Genomic DNA, 19,203 nt, shown 5'->3' with positions numbered 1-19,203 from the left:
GCCAGTCTTTTGGCTGCCATGTTTTGCCGCCAACTTGGCAACAAATTTGGCAATTTTTTTTAAAATTTAGTTTCAATTTGGCCACTGTTGGTGATATTTAGGGTGCAAACAATTGAATCACATTAAAATTGCCATTAATGGGGAAATGACATTAAATTGGAGTAAAAGGAAGTCATGTGATGCACACATCAGCTCGTTGACTTGCAGGCATACTATGTGCAGCGCCATCTATTGCAACATTTTTGAACTAACATTTGGAACTCTGAGGGAAAAAGTTTAGCGCCCACCACATGAATTTTCTGCAAGAATTTATTTTTTATCATTAACCGTTCTTCTGTTATGAAGTATTGAAAACAGTCCGTCTTTTTCAGGACACCCTGTACTAATCTAGAGCAACTTTCACTCAAAACAGCCAATTTGTGAGGTTGTTCATTACAACTCTTCAGCATGAACAAGGTCCATTCACCATTAAAGAATGCACAAAACTTCCAAGTTTTGTGCATTTTTTCAACTTTCCACTAGTTAAAAATGCGCAAAAATTTCAAGAATTTTCCTTTGATACATCATTTTTGAGAACAAGAATTCCCATCTCCGTGTGGACTGCGCCTTCCCTCGGCGGTCTTCAATCGGATTCGCAACTCAGGGCGAGCACTTCTTGTTCCAAAGTTTCGTCTTCGAACATGTCGAGCGACGACGTGCTGTTGCTGTAGCGGCGCTTGTAGACGTCCCTCATTCGTTCCCAGAACAGACGATTCATTTCCACAGCAGTTAGTGTACTTTCTACCTCAGGAAACAATGATACCAATATCCTGAAAGGAAAAAACGTTGCTGTTATTGTAAGGATCGTTTAAAAAGCAATACAGATATTTGCTTTAAATGACATGTTTTTGGTTCGTAATAACTCATGACATGCTCTACTGTAGTTCCTCTTATAGGTACGCAGTGATACCACCTACTGTCTGATGCAGTTAAATCTGTGTAAGTCAGCGGTTCCCAACCTTTTTAGTTTTGCAGCCTACCAATTTGTAGAAAACACCCTTGAGGCCCACCAACTACTATATATTATTTGTGTAGCCAAAATTTACTTTCGGAAGGGGGGGGGGTAGCATTTGCTTATAACATTCCTTAAGTGTGAATAATATACAGTATTAGGATTGGAAGTGTGTTAGAAACCAAAGTTCTGGAGATGTTAATCACCTTCTCTTCTCATGCTGCTCCACTGATACTAACATTTTGTACAAGAACAATTTTCAAACTAGTGTTTAAGAAAGAAAATAACTTTATTGTCATTCACTTAACTGGCATAGCTGTAAGAAACTCAAAAACAAGTCATCAAAGTCAAAGCTCCATGGGATTTTTGACGCTGTTTTTCCTCTACGAGGAAGTTTATATCTGGTTTGAAACTGGATAGTTTTAGTCTCAAATAACTCGCAACATTCAATGCATTTCTATATATTTTTCAAAAATTTCAATGAAAAGTCTCATTTAAATAGGTAGGTTGTCGAAAAACCCCTCAAGTGTCTCAATTCACTGGTTAGTCAAGCCTGTTCATCAAAGGAGGAGCATTTTTAACTTGAAGCTTGAAGCTAATACTAGTTTCTTTAAAAGAATTAATGATTCATTAGATTTCATCTTCAATTATAGGGGTAAATTCCTAAGAAATATGAAAAATCTTAATAGTAAAGTTCATTATTGACGCTGAGACAGGAAGAGTTTTTGAGTGACGGTACAGCTAATAAGTGAATTGTCGCAAAAAAAAAAAAAAAAAAAAAAAAAAAAAAAAACGAAATTAATACCCCAAGATTTGTCTTGGTTCAGATTCCCGACCAGTGAACCTTAAACGGCCCTACGGCCCAGTAACACGCTGTTCGCGGTCCACTTGTTGGCCGCGACCCATGGGTTGGGAACCGCTGGTGTATGTTGACCACTTGCGGTGCAGTACTTTTGTGGACAGCTTAGACAGGTGGTCAACTTATAGAGGTTTATACTATACATGATGATATAGGACTTGTGTACCTGACAAATGCGGTCAACTTAGAAAGGTGGTCAATTTACAAGGGTGGTCGACTTTACAGGCTTTACTGTATTTGTATCTAATCAATGTTAACGATTGCGATACCGCGATAAAGAGAAAAATGCCCCTTGACACACCCCCTCTAAAAATTTCAATGGCGCAGTCTGCTCCATTACAGCCCCCCCCCCCCACCTGGTGGGTACCTTTGCCATCAGTGTAGCTGCCTTTTTTCATCCATCGAATGTTTCAGAGAGCGAGGTCGAGTGCGTGAAAATTGATGTTGAGAAATTATTTTAAGGAAAAAAAATATGCATGATGAGTCCCTAACTGCTTGGCGGCTGAAGAGACTTTTGACTTATTCCAAATGTTAAAAACAGAATTTATAATAAAGTGCTGTAAAACTACAAACTTTACTCGGAAGTTTTTGTGCATATTACTCTAAAACGTATGCAATAACATAGATAAAGATGTTTAAATGCCGTTTTTGTTTAAAGTGCTTAAGCACTCGTTTAGACTTTTTATGTCGATTCATTGACTGAACGTTTTTTGTTCATTTTCATCTTTTTCTCACGCTGCAGAAAAGGTTGCTACCTATCCGCATCACTTCATTAATAATAATGTAGTAAAACTTCATGCAACAAAGCTTCTTAGTTTTTATGGCCCGAATTATGAAATTTTATTACCCGAATAATATAACATGACTGTGCGCTTGGGGATGCTCCGCCACCTTTGTCTAACACTCCTTGATGTACTCAGTGATAAACAATGGGCATCCCCGGAAATATAAATAGCCATTAATGCTATTTTTAAGCATACTTAATTTAATTTTTAATCTTGATTGTGAAAGTGAATATTACTTGAATAAATATGAAAAATAAATAAGGGAAATTTCTTCACTAAAATTTTGCGGCGCAAAAAAGGAATGTAGTACCTTTTTTTAATTTTTCATCCTCTTAATTTTGGACATTGCAACAGTTTTTAAACACCGATGATGTCAGAATAATTGCGGTTTACCTCGTTTTTTTCTCATTTTGGTTTCATGAGTTTTTAAATACATTTGTTTAAAGCCCCTCAAACAATTGTATAATTACAAGGTTGAAGTTAAATTATAAGCCATAACTAATTTTCTTTTTATCGTTTCAGCATTCGATATTCTTTGTAATTGTTGCATAACTTCTATAAATTTTGCTTTTCATTCTCATTTAATCTACTTTAAAATAAATAATCGCTTCTATAAAAAACCAACAAAAATGAAATTAACTACTTTTAAGCATACTTAAGGGGGTCCAGGATAAAAAAATCGTGCAATTTTGCAATCTTTTTTATCATTTAAAAATCTACTCCGTTTTTTTCTGCTTAAAAGGAACTTTGAATCCTGTTTCTATCTTAATTAGAACGAAAGATGTAATCAATTTTGTTGCATGCATTTATTTAATATTATACTTAACTTTAAAGCTTTAAACGAGTTTTTCTCCATAATGCAATTTTTCGCGATTTTAACTCTTATAAGTCAAGAACTGATAAAGATGAAGTCATGAAATTTAGAGCATACCTTTTTCATACTGCTTATTTAATTTTTTTTCGGTAAAAAAAAAATCTACAAAAAATATGATTAAAAAAAAAAATCTTCGAATTTTTTGAAATTTTTCTTCAAATATTTTCTATTTTTTATTGAATTAATAATCTTTAACCAGACTACAAGTGATTAGACTTAATAAGTATGTAATCGAAGCTACGATAATGACTGGATGTGCTCGAGGAGAGTTGGTTTTAATACCCCGCATTCCATTAATTCCGTCGGACTATCCTTTTGAATTTAGAAGAGTGCAGTTTCCAGTAAAAGTTTGCTTTGCAATAACCATTAATAAGTCGCAAGGGCCAGACGTTAAAAGTAGCAGGGATCGATTTGAGAGAAGACTGTTTTTCACACGGCCAATTTTATGTAGCTTGCTCCAGAGTCAGTTCATCAAGCAGTTTAATAATTTTAGCACCAGAAAAAAACCCCAAAAATGTTGTATACAAAGAAGTTTTTGCTTAAACACACAGGCATAACAATAAAATGTGGATGGCCTGCGTTTTCAAAGAAAATCAAAACTTTAAAATGATCGTTAATGACAGTTAAGGATCGGTTTAGGCCAAGGGCATTATATAAGAAGTCCAGGGGCCCCGGGACCCTCCCAAAATTAGAAAAATATAGATAATAAGTAATTATTATAGGAGATTTTAGTTACTAGGTGCACCAAACACTGTTATCCCCTGCTAATTCCATTACCCGAGCAATGCCGGGTACGGGAACGCTAGTTTTTTTTATAAAAATATTTTTGTCATGATTTTGCTTTTTAAATAGATGGTGAATCAGTGCAAAAAAAATTTCAAAACCCTAAACTGTTTAATAAAATATTTTTTAAAATGTGTCCTAAACCCCTTTAATTTCATTTTTAATCTTAACACTCGCAGTGCTCGTTCTTATGAATAACTAAATCTTGTCATCGATAGCTTATTGAAATGTGACAAACATTGTTCTGGAGAAAAAAAAAAAAAAAAAAGAAAACGGGAGGGGGAAGAAAAACAACGCCAAAAATTACTTTATTTAAACTTAAAATATTTGGGAAGGTATAAAACCAGAACCCCAGTCTTGCAGGATAGATAGTTGAAAAATATTTAACTGTATGCAAATTTGGACCAACTCTTGATTTTCAATTTAATAAATATATTTTTAAAACTTGCTAGTGATAGTTTTATGCAGTTTTAACTCCCCCACCCCCCGTGTACACCATGACTGAAGGTGACTCAAAGGCCCTCTTTTGTACTGGTTATATGCATGAAATTGAATTACACACAAAAAATAACAGTAAGCGTAGACCGAGCATAGTAGAAACACTTTTTACATTTTAATTTTTCTACTTTTGGTATTAATGTCACGTACCAAAATCTAATTTTGTGTAATACTATCATTATTTTCCTATCAAATTTACCTTTTAAGCCTTTGTTGATATAATATTTTTCATATAAAATGATCTTGAAATTATTTTTTTCGAAATGGTAAGCAACGTAATAAGCAACAAAATGACCTTTTTAAGATTTGTTTTTAAGGAAGAGTCTCATAAAATGATTGAAGTATAATTCCGAGTTAGATGATAAACGTTCGTAAATCTGATTTACAAAAGCATCATAAGGATATTTTCTAGGAAGTACGCTCTTTCAGTTATGTCAAGAGTAATTTCCTTCCTTTTAGTAGCTTTGTTCATTGTGTTATTGCTATTGTATATAATGGTTTTAAAATATCAATAATTGTCACATACCGTATTACACCGCATTGTCCGGCATGCCGCAAAATTCAGAGGTTACCAGATTTTCTATAACACTTGCCTGATCCTTTCCGGCATGCCAGAAAAATCGACGTTAAAAAAAATAAATATGTTCAGTTTAAAAATGAATATAAGTTCGATACATATCTTATTAGTATCAATAAACAGTTTAATTTTGTAAAAATATATTTACTAACAATGTCGTTTGTTACTTTAACAAGAAAAATATTGTTTCATAACGAATGTAAAATTAAATTAAAAATAATTAAGTAAACATTTAAGCCGTAAGTTACCGTCCCTAAACCAGTGTTAAAGAATTTACCTTAGTTATTCAATAAATAAAGATTAAACTTTTCTCTCTAAAAGGAACTTAAAATAATTTATTTAAAAAAATGAACTAATCATAGTAACAGTGATTGCTTCTTTATTTGATTACTTTATTGGCACATAATTTAATCTAGAGCCGCTATATAGACAGGCCGATGCATCAGCTTGAGTTTAGCCATTTTGGATCGGATTTTTCATTGTTGGATTACCACAGCACAGTTTCGGGTTTCGCCAAATTTGGCGAAAATAATACTTTATTTAATAAACAATTCACGTGCCGCTAATAATCGCTCGCATTGAACAATCACCAAACGCGAACAATCACCAGAAAAGACAACCAATCAAGCTAGCGCTCCGATCCAAAAAGGCTGATCTTAAGCTGATGCGGCGGCTCGTATATATAGGGGCCTTAATTTAAGTCCATTAATAATGACGTACCATAAATAACAAGCACATATTATATGCAATACACATTTTTTTTTGAAAGAAGGTTACTTTCGGGATTTATTAATTGTTTTCCTTACATTGGTTTTCTTTCTGATTGGAACTGAATGGGGAAATTTACTTTTGTTCGGTTCAAAATAAACCTCGAATCATCCGACATCCCGGAAAATTTGAATTTCCCGGTAACCTCGCCTTTTCCCGGCATGCCAGATAATGCAAGACAATACGGTTCACTTAAACTACAGCTAAAACGAGAACTGTGTATGTAAAAAATGCATGAAAAAACTAAAAAAAGGATCGCTCATTATCACAAGCGGGTTACACCCATACTCGAGCAAGCGTGCGAACACATAAACTGCAACAGATCAAACTAGGTTGCACCAAAAAGACAGGGAGAGGAGGACAATTTTTTCAAGACTAGTCCGGTCACTTGTTTACACGCGTAAGTAGTGTAGATTTCAGTAAGGCAGATTTAAAATTCAGTAAGTAGTGTAGATCTGAAGCAGTAACTAATATAGTGTAGACTTAAAAATCAGGTTTCAACATGTCAGATTTCGGTAACCTTTGAAGGTTTGTTATCATTTCAAGAGAGGAGAAAGAAAAAAATAGGAAATATCTAAAAATAGAGATTTTTCACTTATTAAGTTGAAATGTGTTCATTTATCTACTTTCAGTTAATCATCGCGGATTTGTTTTTTCAAGTATGAAAGGCCGTGGATAATTCGCCCCGTGGATCAGCCTCCCTCGGAAAATCGAGAGTTTACTGTATGATATAATTCCTTAAACACTCTATACGACAGTTGAAAGCAAACCATAAAAATTCACTTTTTTGCACAAAAAACAATTTCTTTAGAATAACTCCCAAACAAAAAACGATAGTTAAAGCCACGGTCTTCAAGAGGAACATTCACGACCTAACACACTGTAGTGATGATGCTTTTCGACTCACTTGTAGGTAGGGTGGACAATATTTTCGATGAAACCGATCTGCAGTTCGGGGATGCAGGCTTTCTCACGATCCATCATCTCGCTCGGACGTACTCCCATCGCTTTCTCAAGGTCACCTTGAGAGAAGAATTCGCTGTAGATCAGCTCCTACAAGAGAGTAAGTTCATCTTAGCTGACAGACAGATGGTTGAATAATCAATGATGATACATGGGGTAAGAAATACTCTTCCAAATTTCCTCGAAATTGCGAAAAAGTTTTCAATAAGATTTGGGTAAATGACTAGTTATAGGCACCCTACCAGTAATAGGCAGGTTTGTCTTGTGTTGTCATTACAAAGTTTGTGGTCGATATTCCGGCAACACCGTCTGTGGATTCTGAAAATAGCATCTTTCAAGAACACCCACACTATATTTTTTCAAGCATAAGTTTTATATACACTGTTGGACAATTGCTAAGGACGAATTCCTATGTGCTATGTAGCGCGTAGAAAAGTAAGTGTTATTCGATGCCAAGTGAAATAAACTAATGCCAGAACTCTAGAACATTGGAATGACGATAATTTATTGTACTCTGAAATCCAGAAGGCGTTGAAAGTGTTCAAAGGACGAAACAGTCATTTTCAGCTGAATACGTAAAAGTGAATAAATGTAATTATCGTCCCCAGGCGTTTCACGGTAAGATGTCAATATGGGATATGGCTACCATGGAGAGCGATGCAAGCTTCCACACATCATATGATGCTTTACACAACATTATACAGCAGCTGGTGCTTATTGGAGTGCGTTGTCGACCAACAAGACTGCTCCCCAAAGCATCCGAAGCATTTTCAGTATGATTCAGATCTACAGAACGTGCTGGCCATCCAATGGGGTGAATATTTTGAGTGAGCTAGACATTTCTGGATTGGGTGATTGTTAATGACATGTTACGTTGCCATCCATGAAAACGAATTTATCCCCCACAGCACCACAGAACACGTGAACATGAGGCAATGGAACAACATTAATGTATCACTAGCCGTCATAGTCTGGTTTGGAAGCACACGAGCGACGTACTGCCATTTATCATAATCCTAGCCATACCATGACACAACTTGTAGGATACTAGTCTTTTTCTTTTATGTTTGCCGGCTTGTGTGCCGTACCACTATCAGGCCAGGTTAGTTGCCATCCACTATTAGACGACAGACTGAACCTGGTTTCATCTGAAAATAGTACACAAACCCAGTCGTCTTCTGTCCAAATGCGATGCTGAAGACATCATTACAACGAGCAAAACACCGACTTGTAGACAATGGGATGTACAAAACAAGCTGATGGGCGTATAGTCTTACTGCATTCAAACGTCTGGCTACAGTTTTTCGGGATATTTGCTTGCTAGTAGCAGCAGCAAGCTGCTTTGCTACCTCAGTAGCTGTGTTGCGCTAGTTTCTTTTCGTTGCTAGCGCTAAGCACCAATTTTATGCTGACGTCGTATTGCGTTCACGACCTCTTTCATGACATTTACTACACATCCCATTTGTTTGAAATGATTTCCAAATTCTAGAAACAACCCTGTGGCTGACGTCGAACTCCATGGCAACATCTTAATTTTTCTACCCTTCTTTGATGTTGCCAACCACTCGGCTACCCATAAAATCATCTAAGGGATGTCGGAAAGACATACCGAAACATGCAAGTTCGTCAATTGATTCTTTCCCGTCAAACTTTGCTTTTGAATAAAACGGTCATTGAGCGCCCAATTCTTTATAACGCTTATCAGCGCTATCACGTGACCAGCAAAATCGTGAGTCTAAAATTTGCATAGTATACGCCTTACTGTGTCCCGAACTTATGATAATTTCCATATTTCCTTGCCTTCCATTTTGTGGTTGCTAACGTTGCTATTGCCATCCATCCTTAGCAATTGTCCACCAGTGTATATACGGTGCGATTTATTACTTTAATGCTCTTCAGTCACTAATAGCGAATTTTCTTTGCGTTTACGTTTTTAATCAGCGACACGCAAAAGAAATGCGTTCTAAGTTGGAAGTGTTATGTATCTGTGTGCCTGTGTATCTGTCTGTAGCACTTTAGCACCTAAACGGATGGGCCGATTTTGAAAATCTTTTTTTTAAACCCCCGACACACAAAGGAAGAGGGTTATAAGTTTGACGTGTTTGTAGGACCGTTTCCATGGACACTTTCGACCCCGGAAAAAACCTGCTTTTCACCGCATTCCGGTTATTAGCGGGTTTTATGTGGAATCCTTCTACTCCTGCTAGCTTCTGGAGTGAAAGCGGTATTTTTATCCGGAATGCATTACGCGAAACAAGTTCGTCTACTTGCCGCTAAGGTTGCTGGGTAAAAACCGCTTTCTCTGGTATAATGGGAGAACCTCTTTTTACATGGAAACGGGGAATTTTTCAATCGGGTTTTTTGCGGAGCCAGAGCGGGAATTTACCGGGTCGAAAAGTAAGTTGTGAACACGTGTGTGTAAATGTGTGTGTGTGTGTGTGTGTGTGTGTGTATCTGTCTGTGGCACTCTAGCGCCTAAACGAATGGACCGATTTTGACAAAAAAATTTTGTTCGAAAGAAGAGAAATGTTCTTAGCTTCGAGAATGTTCTTAGCTAGGTTGCGTCTTCGGATGACATTAATTAACAAAGATATTAATTAAAAATCTCTAAAAGTTTTTTTGCGATTTTTGCAGAGAAAACATATTTTTTTTTCCAAATTTAGTACTAAAATAAAGAGTATTTTTTTCTGCGTCTGACAGAATATGTTTGGAACTTCTATGTTATGTAGAATTCGAATTATAACGCTTTTTAAAGCAGATTTTAAATACGGCTAAGCCTTTAAGAACGCGATTAGTAACCGAATTCATTGTTGGACGACAAGGAAATTAAAAGCAATGATTTAAAGTTTTAATCTGTTGCGAGTTTCTATTTGTTAACAAATAAAATACTTGTAATTGATTTTAATAGTATAAGGTTTTTAAAAAAGGATTTTCAATTTTACCTCTTAATTCTACATTTGCGACTCAGTCGGGGTTTTTTTAAATTTTTAATTTTAGTTACTTGTTTGTTCGATATAATAGTTGATTGAGAGTGTTCTTAGCTAGGCTGCGTCTTTGGAGGACATGAATTAACGAAGATATTAATTAAAAGCCTCCAAAAGGTTTTTCGTGATTTTCACAGTGAAAACATATTTAAAAATTAAAAAATTTTTCGTGTCTAATAGAATGAGTTTAGAACTTCCATGTTGAATAGAATTCGAATTATAACGTTTTTTTAAAGCAGATTTAAAAAAAATTGATTAAGCGTTTATTTACGAGTTTGGTAATCGAGTTTAATGCTGGCCGACAAAGGAAACTAATGAAAATTTTTATCTGTTGCCAGTTTCTATTTGTCAACAAATAAAAAATTGTAACTGATTTTTAACAGTACAAGGCTTTAAAAGAATTTTTAATTTTCCCTCTTGATTCTACATTAGCGACCCAGTCGGGAGTTTTTAAAATTTTAATTTTAATTTCTTGTTGAAGGGTTTTTTCCTTAAGGACTTGACATTGCTGTGTTTAATCTGATCGCCGTTTCTTTGGTACATACTCATTCCGTAGCCTTTTTTCTATAATATAGGTATAGTTTTGCCAGTAATTAAGATATTTAAGATCTTTTCAAGCTAATGTGCCCATAACTAATCAATGAAAAGTAAGTATTTTAGTTATGGGCCTATATGACCATAACTATTTTTTTGGCGACTGTTACTTAAAATTATTGTTTGGAATAGATAATAAAATTCTGATTCATTTTTGAGGCTTGAATTCTGGATTGTTTATTGGTATTGACAGTCCAAGTCTCTGATCCGTTAAAAAATATCGGCGTTGTCATTACTTAATAAAATTCTATCAGTTTTTTTTCGCGTATTATTTTTTAGGATTCTGTTCATTTGTTGTTATTGCTATTTATCTTTTATTTTCTCGAAACTTTTCTCAATATTAATGCGTCAGTTTGTTTCAAATAAGTAATGCAAAGCTAACTTATTTCTTTGTACACATTTGATACTAGTTATGTTTAACTAAAACAAACTAGTATGTTGTGGCCATCACGAAACTTTCTTCTATATTTTTCCTTTTTCTGATCCCTCCCCATGCTTGACGAGGAAGCAATATTCCTAACAAAAACAAAATTACACATGCAAAAACTTGACGACCATCCCAATGTCTGAATTATTGTAAAAACAAAACAAAGAGCGAAAATTGAAAGTTACTTTAAAAGCCTTACTTGAATTAATTACAAATATTTTATTTATTAACAAACATAAGATGGCAACAGTTAAAAATTTTAAATCATTGAGATAATATTTCCGATGGGGCCGTGGTAGCCTGATCGGTAGGGCATTGGACTCGGGGCCGGAGGGGCTCGGGTTCGATCCCCGCTGGTCGAAGACCCACCGTCGTCATTAAAGGGGACTGGGCGACGTTAAATATGCTCGTGGTCTCAATGTCCTCCAAGTGAAACGATACCTCTGGGGGTGCTAGTACCAGGTAGCTATTTGCTCTTGGACTAGTTCTAAATTCTCATTAACTGTTCGATCCGGTGATGGTGCTGCCATCTATCGGTATATAAAATAATGGAGGCAAGGCACTAGTATGCAGACCTCGACATAAATACAGTTGTAGTCAGTTGTGACTCTTGAATAGAATAGAATAGAATAATATTTCCGATCATTTCCATACAATTAAAATCACGAGAAATACGCAGACGACAATCTATTACGACTTATCTTTCTTATTGTTGCATTAATAAAACTATTTTTATTCGCAAAAAAAAAAAAAAAAAAAAAAAAAAAAAAAATCAACACCTCTTAGAGCGATTGGAGTCAAAATTGAATCAAAGCCTGTTTACGTATGGATTCACATATATTCCAAATTTCAACCAGAACGTAGCATTACTTCTTGAGATAGGGCACTCACAATGGAAAAAAAGAACGGGCGATTGCGCTACCCCCTTTTTAGCTGTTGACACCAAAATAAAATCAGGTCTTATACCCACTAAGGGCTACTTGTCAAAAATTTTTTGTTTGATTCCGTTCGTTATTTCTTGAGATACAGCAGTCACAATTGACGACAAAAAACGTTCTATAACTCAACGCCCGTTTGAGCTATTGACACCAAAATTGAATCAGCACCTGCTCCTGTTAGGGGCAACATATGGACCAAATTTTGTTTGATTCCGCCGGTTACTTCCTGAGGAATAGCAAGCACGCGTAACTCAAAAAACGTCCCATTGCTCCACCCCCCTTGGAGGAATTCACGCCAAAAACCAATGGGCACAAGTTCACATAGGGGCACATATGTGTACCAAATTTCGTTCAATTTCATGCGGTAGTTTTTGCTGTAGAGCGGCCACAAAAAACTGGTCACACACAGACGTGACACACATACACACACACACACACACACACACATACACACACACACACACACACAGACAGACATTTTCCAAAAATAGTCGAAAGGGACTCAGCACACCTCAAAACGTTCGAATCCGTCAAAATTCGAAATTCGAAAATTTGCACGAATCCAATACTTTCTTCTATATATTAGATATAGAAGAAAGTAAAAACACAATAACATTTATTTTCTTGGAAGGTATTTTATTTTACGACTATTGGTGAATCTACATTGAACACTTACGGCAATTTTTTTCGAACTTTTCCAATCCTTCGTTTGGTCTGACAAATCACAGCAAGTAATGAGAAGACATAGCAATAACTGATGGTGCCTTTGGTTTTGAAAATCGTATCCATCTGTAAAGGAAAAAAAATCACACATTCACTAAAAACAAAATGATGACTCTCCCTTTAATCGTTTCCTAAAATCCAGTTTTATAATAGTTCCAGCTCTGTTATAATTTAATTTGTGACAGGAAATTAAGGGACTAAATAACTTGGATCAGAATGAATCAATAACCATGCTTTAATATTTTACCTAGCGTCTTTGTTGTTATTGTTGTCGCTTATCCTCCAGAATAGGAGAGGCCTGCTCAGTTTTACGTTAAAGTGCAGACCTCGTAGATTTTATTGCACTTGAAACACGAGAGACCCTTTATGTGTCCGCTTGCTAATCTTGAGATTGCAATGCTAGAAGCTCTGTTACAATTGATGGTCAAGAAAGAGCCTGCTTTTTCACTTGCGTACCAGTGACGGCAGGGAGGAATCCTCCTCGTATTCGAGATTTCAGTATTTATGCTGGACCATAGACTAATATTAAGAGTAGACCGAGCTATGGAAACCCTTTTGCTGCTCATAAATCAAACCATGTGACTGGTGGATATCCTAGCAACAGCGGGCGTTGATCGTAGCAGACGATCAACGCTCGCGAGAAATAAAATAAATAGAATTGATGGAACACGGAAGAATGATCTTTTATGAAGTCCGATTTGAAAATTTGTTATTCTAAGTTGTAAATATTTTGTTAATATAGTAAGTTTTTCGTTTAGATCGAATTTTGCATTTTCTATAGTCAATTTCAATAACTCTATAAGCAACTAAAATTGCAAGCGCCCGAAAAGAATCGGCAAACGGTAAGATTTTTACCTACAATTTCAATTTAAGATACCGATTAGTACATTTTTGCGTTAACGCAAAACGTTTACGCCATTACGTTCGCGCCAACGCTGACGTAGCAGTTCCAAATGAAATAAAAGTTACTGAAAACTGTGATCAAAAACTAATGCCAAAATAATGCATAACTAAAAGAAAAACAGTTCATTCTCTGCACCTGGAAAAAAAAATTATAATGAAAACACATTACGTCTTAAAATACATGTCGAGTGCCAAATTATTGATAATGTTGCCATCTAGCAACCATGCCGCCAAAATTTTCGCCAAGCCTTCCACTAGTCACATGATGTTTTTCATCAGCTAGTCTGGGAAAGCTCGGTCTACTCTTATTATTAGTCTATGTTCTGGACTGATGTTCAAGATAGGTGAATGATGAAGAGGAAGGATGGTCGTGGTTGCAGCCCTCCTTGACCTCCTTTTTTTTACAATTGTTTCATATAAGAGGAAAAATATAAGAGGGTATGCGACTTGAAAAATCGACTTACATCCTCAAGTGTTTTTTTCTTTATTTACTTTTTTTTTTTTGAAAAGTAGCGAAGTAGCGACTACTTTTCAAAAAGTAGATTGTATTCGCTGCATTTGAAAAAAAAAAGTAGTTGTAGTTAACTACATTTGTAACAAAGTAATTGTAGTTCGCTGTAAAAAAAAAAAAAAAGTAGTTTTCCCAACCACTGGAACAATCCCGTGCCAGGAAAATTACTTACCCTTCACCATAGTTTCAATGTCTTCGATGATTCTGAGGTGGTGAGCGAGATCTGTTGCTAAAATCACGTCCCTCATGCAGTCAAGACACTGCGTGTATTCCTAAAAAGAAATCAATTTTTTCTTAGTTGATCGTGAGGTTATACTGTGACTCAATTTTCTTATAAACATTTTTTATACATTATCTAGTATACGATGTAACAAAAAGCTTTCAAAATAAATTATGCTGAAGAATTTAATAATGCATCTTTTAAATAGTTATAACAGAAATGCTGCTTGGCTATGGCGGTTTCATACATCTTTTCCTCTTTTATGTCTTTTTTTATTTATTTTTATTTTCTAAAAGTATACTTTACTCTACGGAGATCTAAGCCCTTCTGTATTATTAACTAAAATAAAAAAAAAAAAAAAAAAACCGACTGTGTCGCAAATATAGAATCAAGAAGGAAAATTGAAAATCTTTTTAAAAGCTTTGTGCTATTAAAAATCAGTTACAAATATTTTATTTGTTGACAAATAGAAACTGGCAGCAGATAAAAGTTTTCAATCATTGCGTTTAATTTTCTTGACGGTCAACAATGAATTCGTTTACCAATCGCGTGAATAATGGCTTAGCCATATTTAAAATCTGCTTTAAAAAAACCTTATAATTTCAATTCTATGTATCATGGAAGTTCTAAACTCATTCTATCGGATACAGAAAAAATCCTCTTTATTTTGGTACTAAATTTTTAAATTTTTAAATATGTTTTCACTGCAAAAACCACGAAAAACCTTTTAGAGGTTTTTAATTAATATCTTCGTTAATTAATGTCATCCAAAGACGCAATCTAGCTAAGAACACTCTCAATCAACTCAAAAAAAAAAAAAAAAAAATCAAAATCGGTCCATCCATTTAGGCACTAGAGTGCCATAGACACAGACACAGAGATACATATATTCACAGACACGTCAAATTTATAACCCCCTGCCTTGTGTGTCAGGGTTTAAAAAGAAATAATTTGAAGTATTTTCACTGCAAAATAAAAGTCGTCTGTTTTTTTCTTCTCAATTATAATGACATAACTATCATTAGTGAATCATTAAAATAAAGTATGCATAATAAACGCATTAGCAAAATCATTTTTAAATTAATCGTAAGGTAAAAATTGAAGTATATTCAGGGCCCAACTATCGTTCGGAACAGCAGTACCTGGGTCGTTGTCACTAAGTCTGAAGACATCTGGAAATCAGTAGCAATAAAACCATCAAAATGTGTGTGTATGTATTAATAAAATCTCAAAAGCATATTATTCTCTTACCCAAATATTACTTGTGTTCAATCTTAAATTTAATCTTCATAAAAAGTAAATAAATGGGTCATTACACACTACACACAGAATTTGGCTGTGAAATGTATGGTACGTAGCGATAAACCTCGAAATATTTATATTTTTTTCAATGTAAAAATACAAATGGGAGTTAATAAAAAAATTTTGAAAAAAAAAAAAATAGAACCGACTTCAAAATTGCTCTAAAAAGTGAAAAATAATTTTATTCTTTAAACACCATCGATAATGCTTTTAAACATAATTTTTGAAGTTGGCACAAAAACAAAACGTAAAATCCAGTGTAACCATATGCTTCGTTCATATTTTTTTCAGAAAAGCATCCAAAGTTACAAATGAAAGATTTATATCGTTATTCAAATATGTTGTCATCAATGCATAATGTATGTGATAGTGAAGAAACTGGGCCTGGTTAAATTTATAGTTATAGTTGAGTTACGGCTGTGAATGATTTTATCGATCCTTTTTGCGCCAACTTCAAAAATTATGTTTAAAAGCATTATCGATGGTGTTTAAAGAATAAAATTATTTTTCACTTTTTAGAGCAATTTTGAAGTCGGTTCTATTTTTTTTTTCAAAATTTTTTTATTTCATTCTTTTTAGTGTAAATGTTGGTATTTCAGAAATAGTAAGAAGTTACCATCACGAAACTTCGCCTTATTTTTTTCATAAAAATGCTCCATACTAAAAAAAAAAACTATAAACACGCATTAAACTTTAGGCGATTGGCACTAAAAACTTATCTTTGTTCCTCTCTGGAGTTCATGTGTAGTTAATTTACTTATAACCATTTAAGTATTACGTTTTCCCTAACTAGTTTCCATTTCACAGCATACAAGTTGCTTGTTATACAATCCTGTATTTTCTTACTTGTCCCTGAGCATCTGTTATTGGCGTAGATGATAACGATAAAAATACTACTGTGTAGTTGAGGCATTGTGAAGGCTAAGCAGATCATAATCACTGCATCACCTCGCTTCCAGGTTAGGTTTACCCCCACTAAGGAGCAATAGCACTGAAGAAGGGAAGATTTTGATAATTCACATAGGCTTACTATAAATCAGCAGGGTTAACAAAATCAAATTATTTATGCCAAAAATGAAACGACGGCGCCAGATCCCCGATTATCGAAATATCCCCCTGAAGAAACCTAATGCTTGCTTCAGAGAAGCCTTCATTCAAAATTATCACTACAATTACTATTAATGTTACTGTCGTATGGCACCAAACTTTCATAACAATGGGTTTTATATTTAATCATTTAATATGGAAATTGCATGAAATTTGTTGTTTTTTGCCCATAACTTTTTTTCTAAAGGACAAATATGGTCCAGCAAAGTAATGGGACCTAAGTTGAGCCATCCCCTATCCATTAAAAAAAGAATCATCAAAATCGGTTCACTAGGTGAGACGCTGTGAGTGGACAAACAAAAAAAAAAACATACATACGGTATGAATTGATAACCGCCTCCTTTTTGAAGTCGGTTAAAAATTAAGCGAAAATTTCATTATTTATGTTTATAGTGAAAAATTATAAATATTTAAAGATTTAACTTTACGTACATTTCACAGTCCAATTCTGTAAATGACTCAAACTATAAAGGCCAATAAACTAATTTAAAGTCGATCCCACGTCGGTAAAAGCGGGTCTGTGCGAGTTGGAGTAAAATTTGTAAAGCTAAACTATTTAAAGGCGAAATTGTTTCACTAAATCTTTAAGTAGGTTGCGTAGCATACTTTCCCTAAATATTTTGTTGATTTTTTATGAGTTTTCTTTCTTTGCGTAGGATTGGATCCAAAAAGGTTTTGAGCTTGGGTTTGTAAATTCGGACATTATTTGCAATTTGGTTCATTTCCTTTGATTACTGATGATATGGATTTAAAAGTAATTCGAATTGGTTTTGGATAATATTTTACGTGGTACTTTTGAGGTAAGTCTGAACATGATTTCGATTTGGATCACATAATATCAAGGTGTGAATGAATATCAGTCGGCGAGACACAGGTAAGACGTAACACCTACTTATTGAGCAAACAGTTTTGCAAAAATTTTTTTTCTAATGGGGCTGTGTAAGAAGTCATTTGGCCTTTACCAGACCTTTACCAGACCTAGTTGGCTCTCCGATAAGGCATCGGTCTTTCATGTGCCACCATTAAGGTGCTGATGCATGACACAAGTAGTTTTTGACGCCCAGTTTCCACCAGATGGAGGCACCTGAGCTCTCTTTTATGCAAAACTGCACTACGAATTTAATGGGGTCATTTCCAAAATTTTAAAAGTATTTTTTTTCTGAAAGAGCATGCTTAAAAACATAGAATCTGACCATTTTTAAAATAATTTCTTTAAGTTTAATATTTTTAAAAAATTACTTAAATCGGTACTCTTTTATCGTTTAACGCTTCTGCCGACGACATCATGAATGATGAAACGCCATTCAGTGTTGTCATTCACAGGGCAAAATATTTAATTCGCATCTTTACTCACGTGCATTGGCAACGATATGGTTGATAGCAAGCGTAGAGCGCAATTTTAATTCGCTGCCTGATTATCATAACGTGGAAACGTAGTAGAAAGATGCGGCAAAGCGCATCATTTGTGACGTCATAAAGACCACGCCTTGTTTGAATAATCGGACATTTAAAAAAATTAATTAAAAAAAAAACTGTTTGGAAAATGAAAGTATTTTCTGGGTCCATGTTTTTTTTTTTTTTTTTTTGCTCATTCTGTCCATTTCAATGACTAAAAGTAGTACTTTTGACCGAAGGAAACCACCCCATTTTTCCGAGAGAATTCAAAGCCAAACGAATACCCAAGGGATCTTTTACATGTCGCATAATCATACAACATGAGCGCTGATGATTTTCTGAAAAGTTTCACCCAGAAACTGTTTTCTACTCTGAAAATAGTCTTATAAATTACAACTTACTTTCCGGGATAAGTTTTCTAAGATGTTACAGCCATCTGTATTCAAGATAGCCATAGCTTGAGCAAAATGGTGCCTCTGTAAAATAGTTAAGAACATTTTTTGGCATTACCATATCGATAAAATGTTCACTGGAATGGTCGAAAATAAAATGACTCAAACGTACCTCCATAACCGACCCTTCAGAGCAATACAAAGCTGCCAAATCTGATTTCTACATGGGGAAAAGCATAAATGAGTCAACTTTCCCTCGTTTGTGATGGAAAAGAAAAACTGATGCTTAAAAAGAAACGTATGATTTTACTTACTGAAGCAACTTGGAAGTTGTTGTTCGTTCCTCTGTGGTCTAAATCGTGGCATAAGCATGCAATGAATAAGGCCAAGCTCTCTAGTTCTCTGTAAATATCGGGGGAAAAAGATGTAGCATGGGCAAGAAATTAAACAGCTTTTTTTTTTTTTTGTGATTATGAAGTCTTGAAGGAATTGATTGTTCAACTACTCAGGGGAACTTATCAAAGGTCTCTTGGAGACAAAAGCTATGCTCACTCAATAATAAATTTTATGGACACGCCTGCCTGATTATATTCTGGATAGTCGCTTACT

At 34.8% G+C, this 19,203-nt stretch overlaps 1 protein-coding gene across 1 annotated transcript in view; it reads right to left on the bottom strand.

Moving 5' to 3' along the window:
* Window positions 1-622: 622 nt before the first annotated feature.
* Window positions 623-19,203, bottom strand: part of LOC129234297 (cGMP-dependent 3',5'-cyclic phosphodiesterase-like) — a 137,310-nt gene continuing 118,729 nt past the window's right edge. The window contains exons 16-22 of the mRNA XM_054868292.1: window positions 18,909-18,996; window positions 18,767-18,814; window positions 18,604-18,678; window positions 14,351-14,450; window positions 12,718-12,830; window positions 7,043-7,188; window positions 623-809 (exon numbers count right to left, since the gene is read on the bottom strand). Coding sequence (XP_054724267.1) covers window positions 623-809; window positions 7,043-7,188; window positions 12,718-12,830; window positions 14,351-14,450; window positions 18,604-18,678; window positions 18,767-18,814; window positions 18,909-18,996 — 757 coding nt within the window. The remainder of the gene's footprint in view (window positions 810-7,042; window positions 7,189-12,717; window positions 12,831-14,350; window positions 14,451-18,603; window positions 18,679-18,766; window positions 18,815-18,908; window positions 18,997-19,203) is intronic.

The sequence above is a fragment of the Uloborus diversus genome, chromosome 1, assembly GCF_026930045.1.
Source record: "Uloborus diversus isolate 005 chromosome 1, Udiv.v.3.1, whole genome shotgun sequence".
In the NCBI taxonomy this organism is placed as follows: Eukaryota; Metazoa; Arthropoda; class Arachnida; order Araneae; family Uloboridae; genus Uloborus; species Uloborus diversus.
This window is presented reverse-complemented; position numbering and strand designations above follow the sequence as displayed.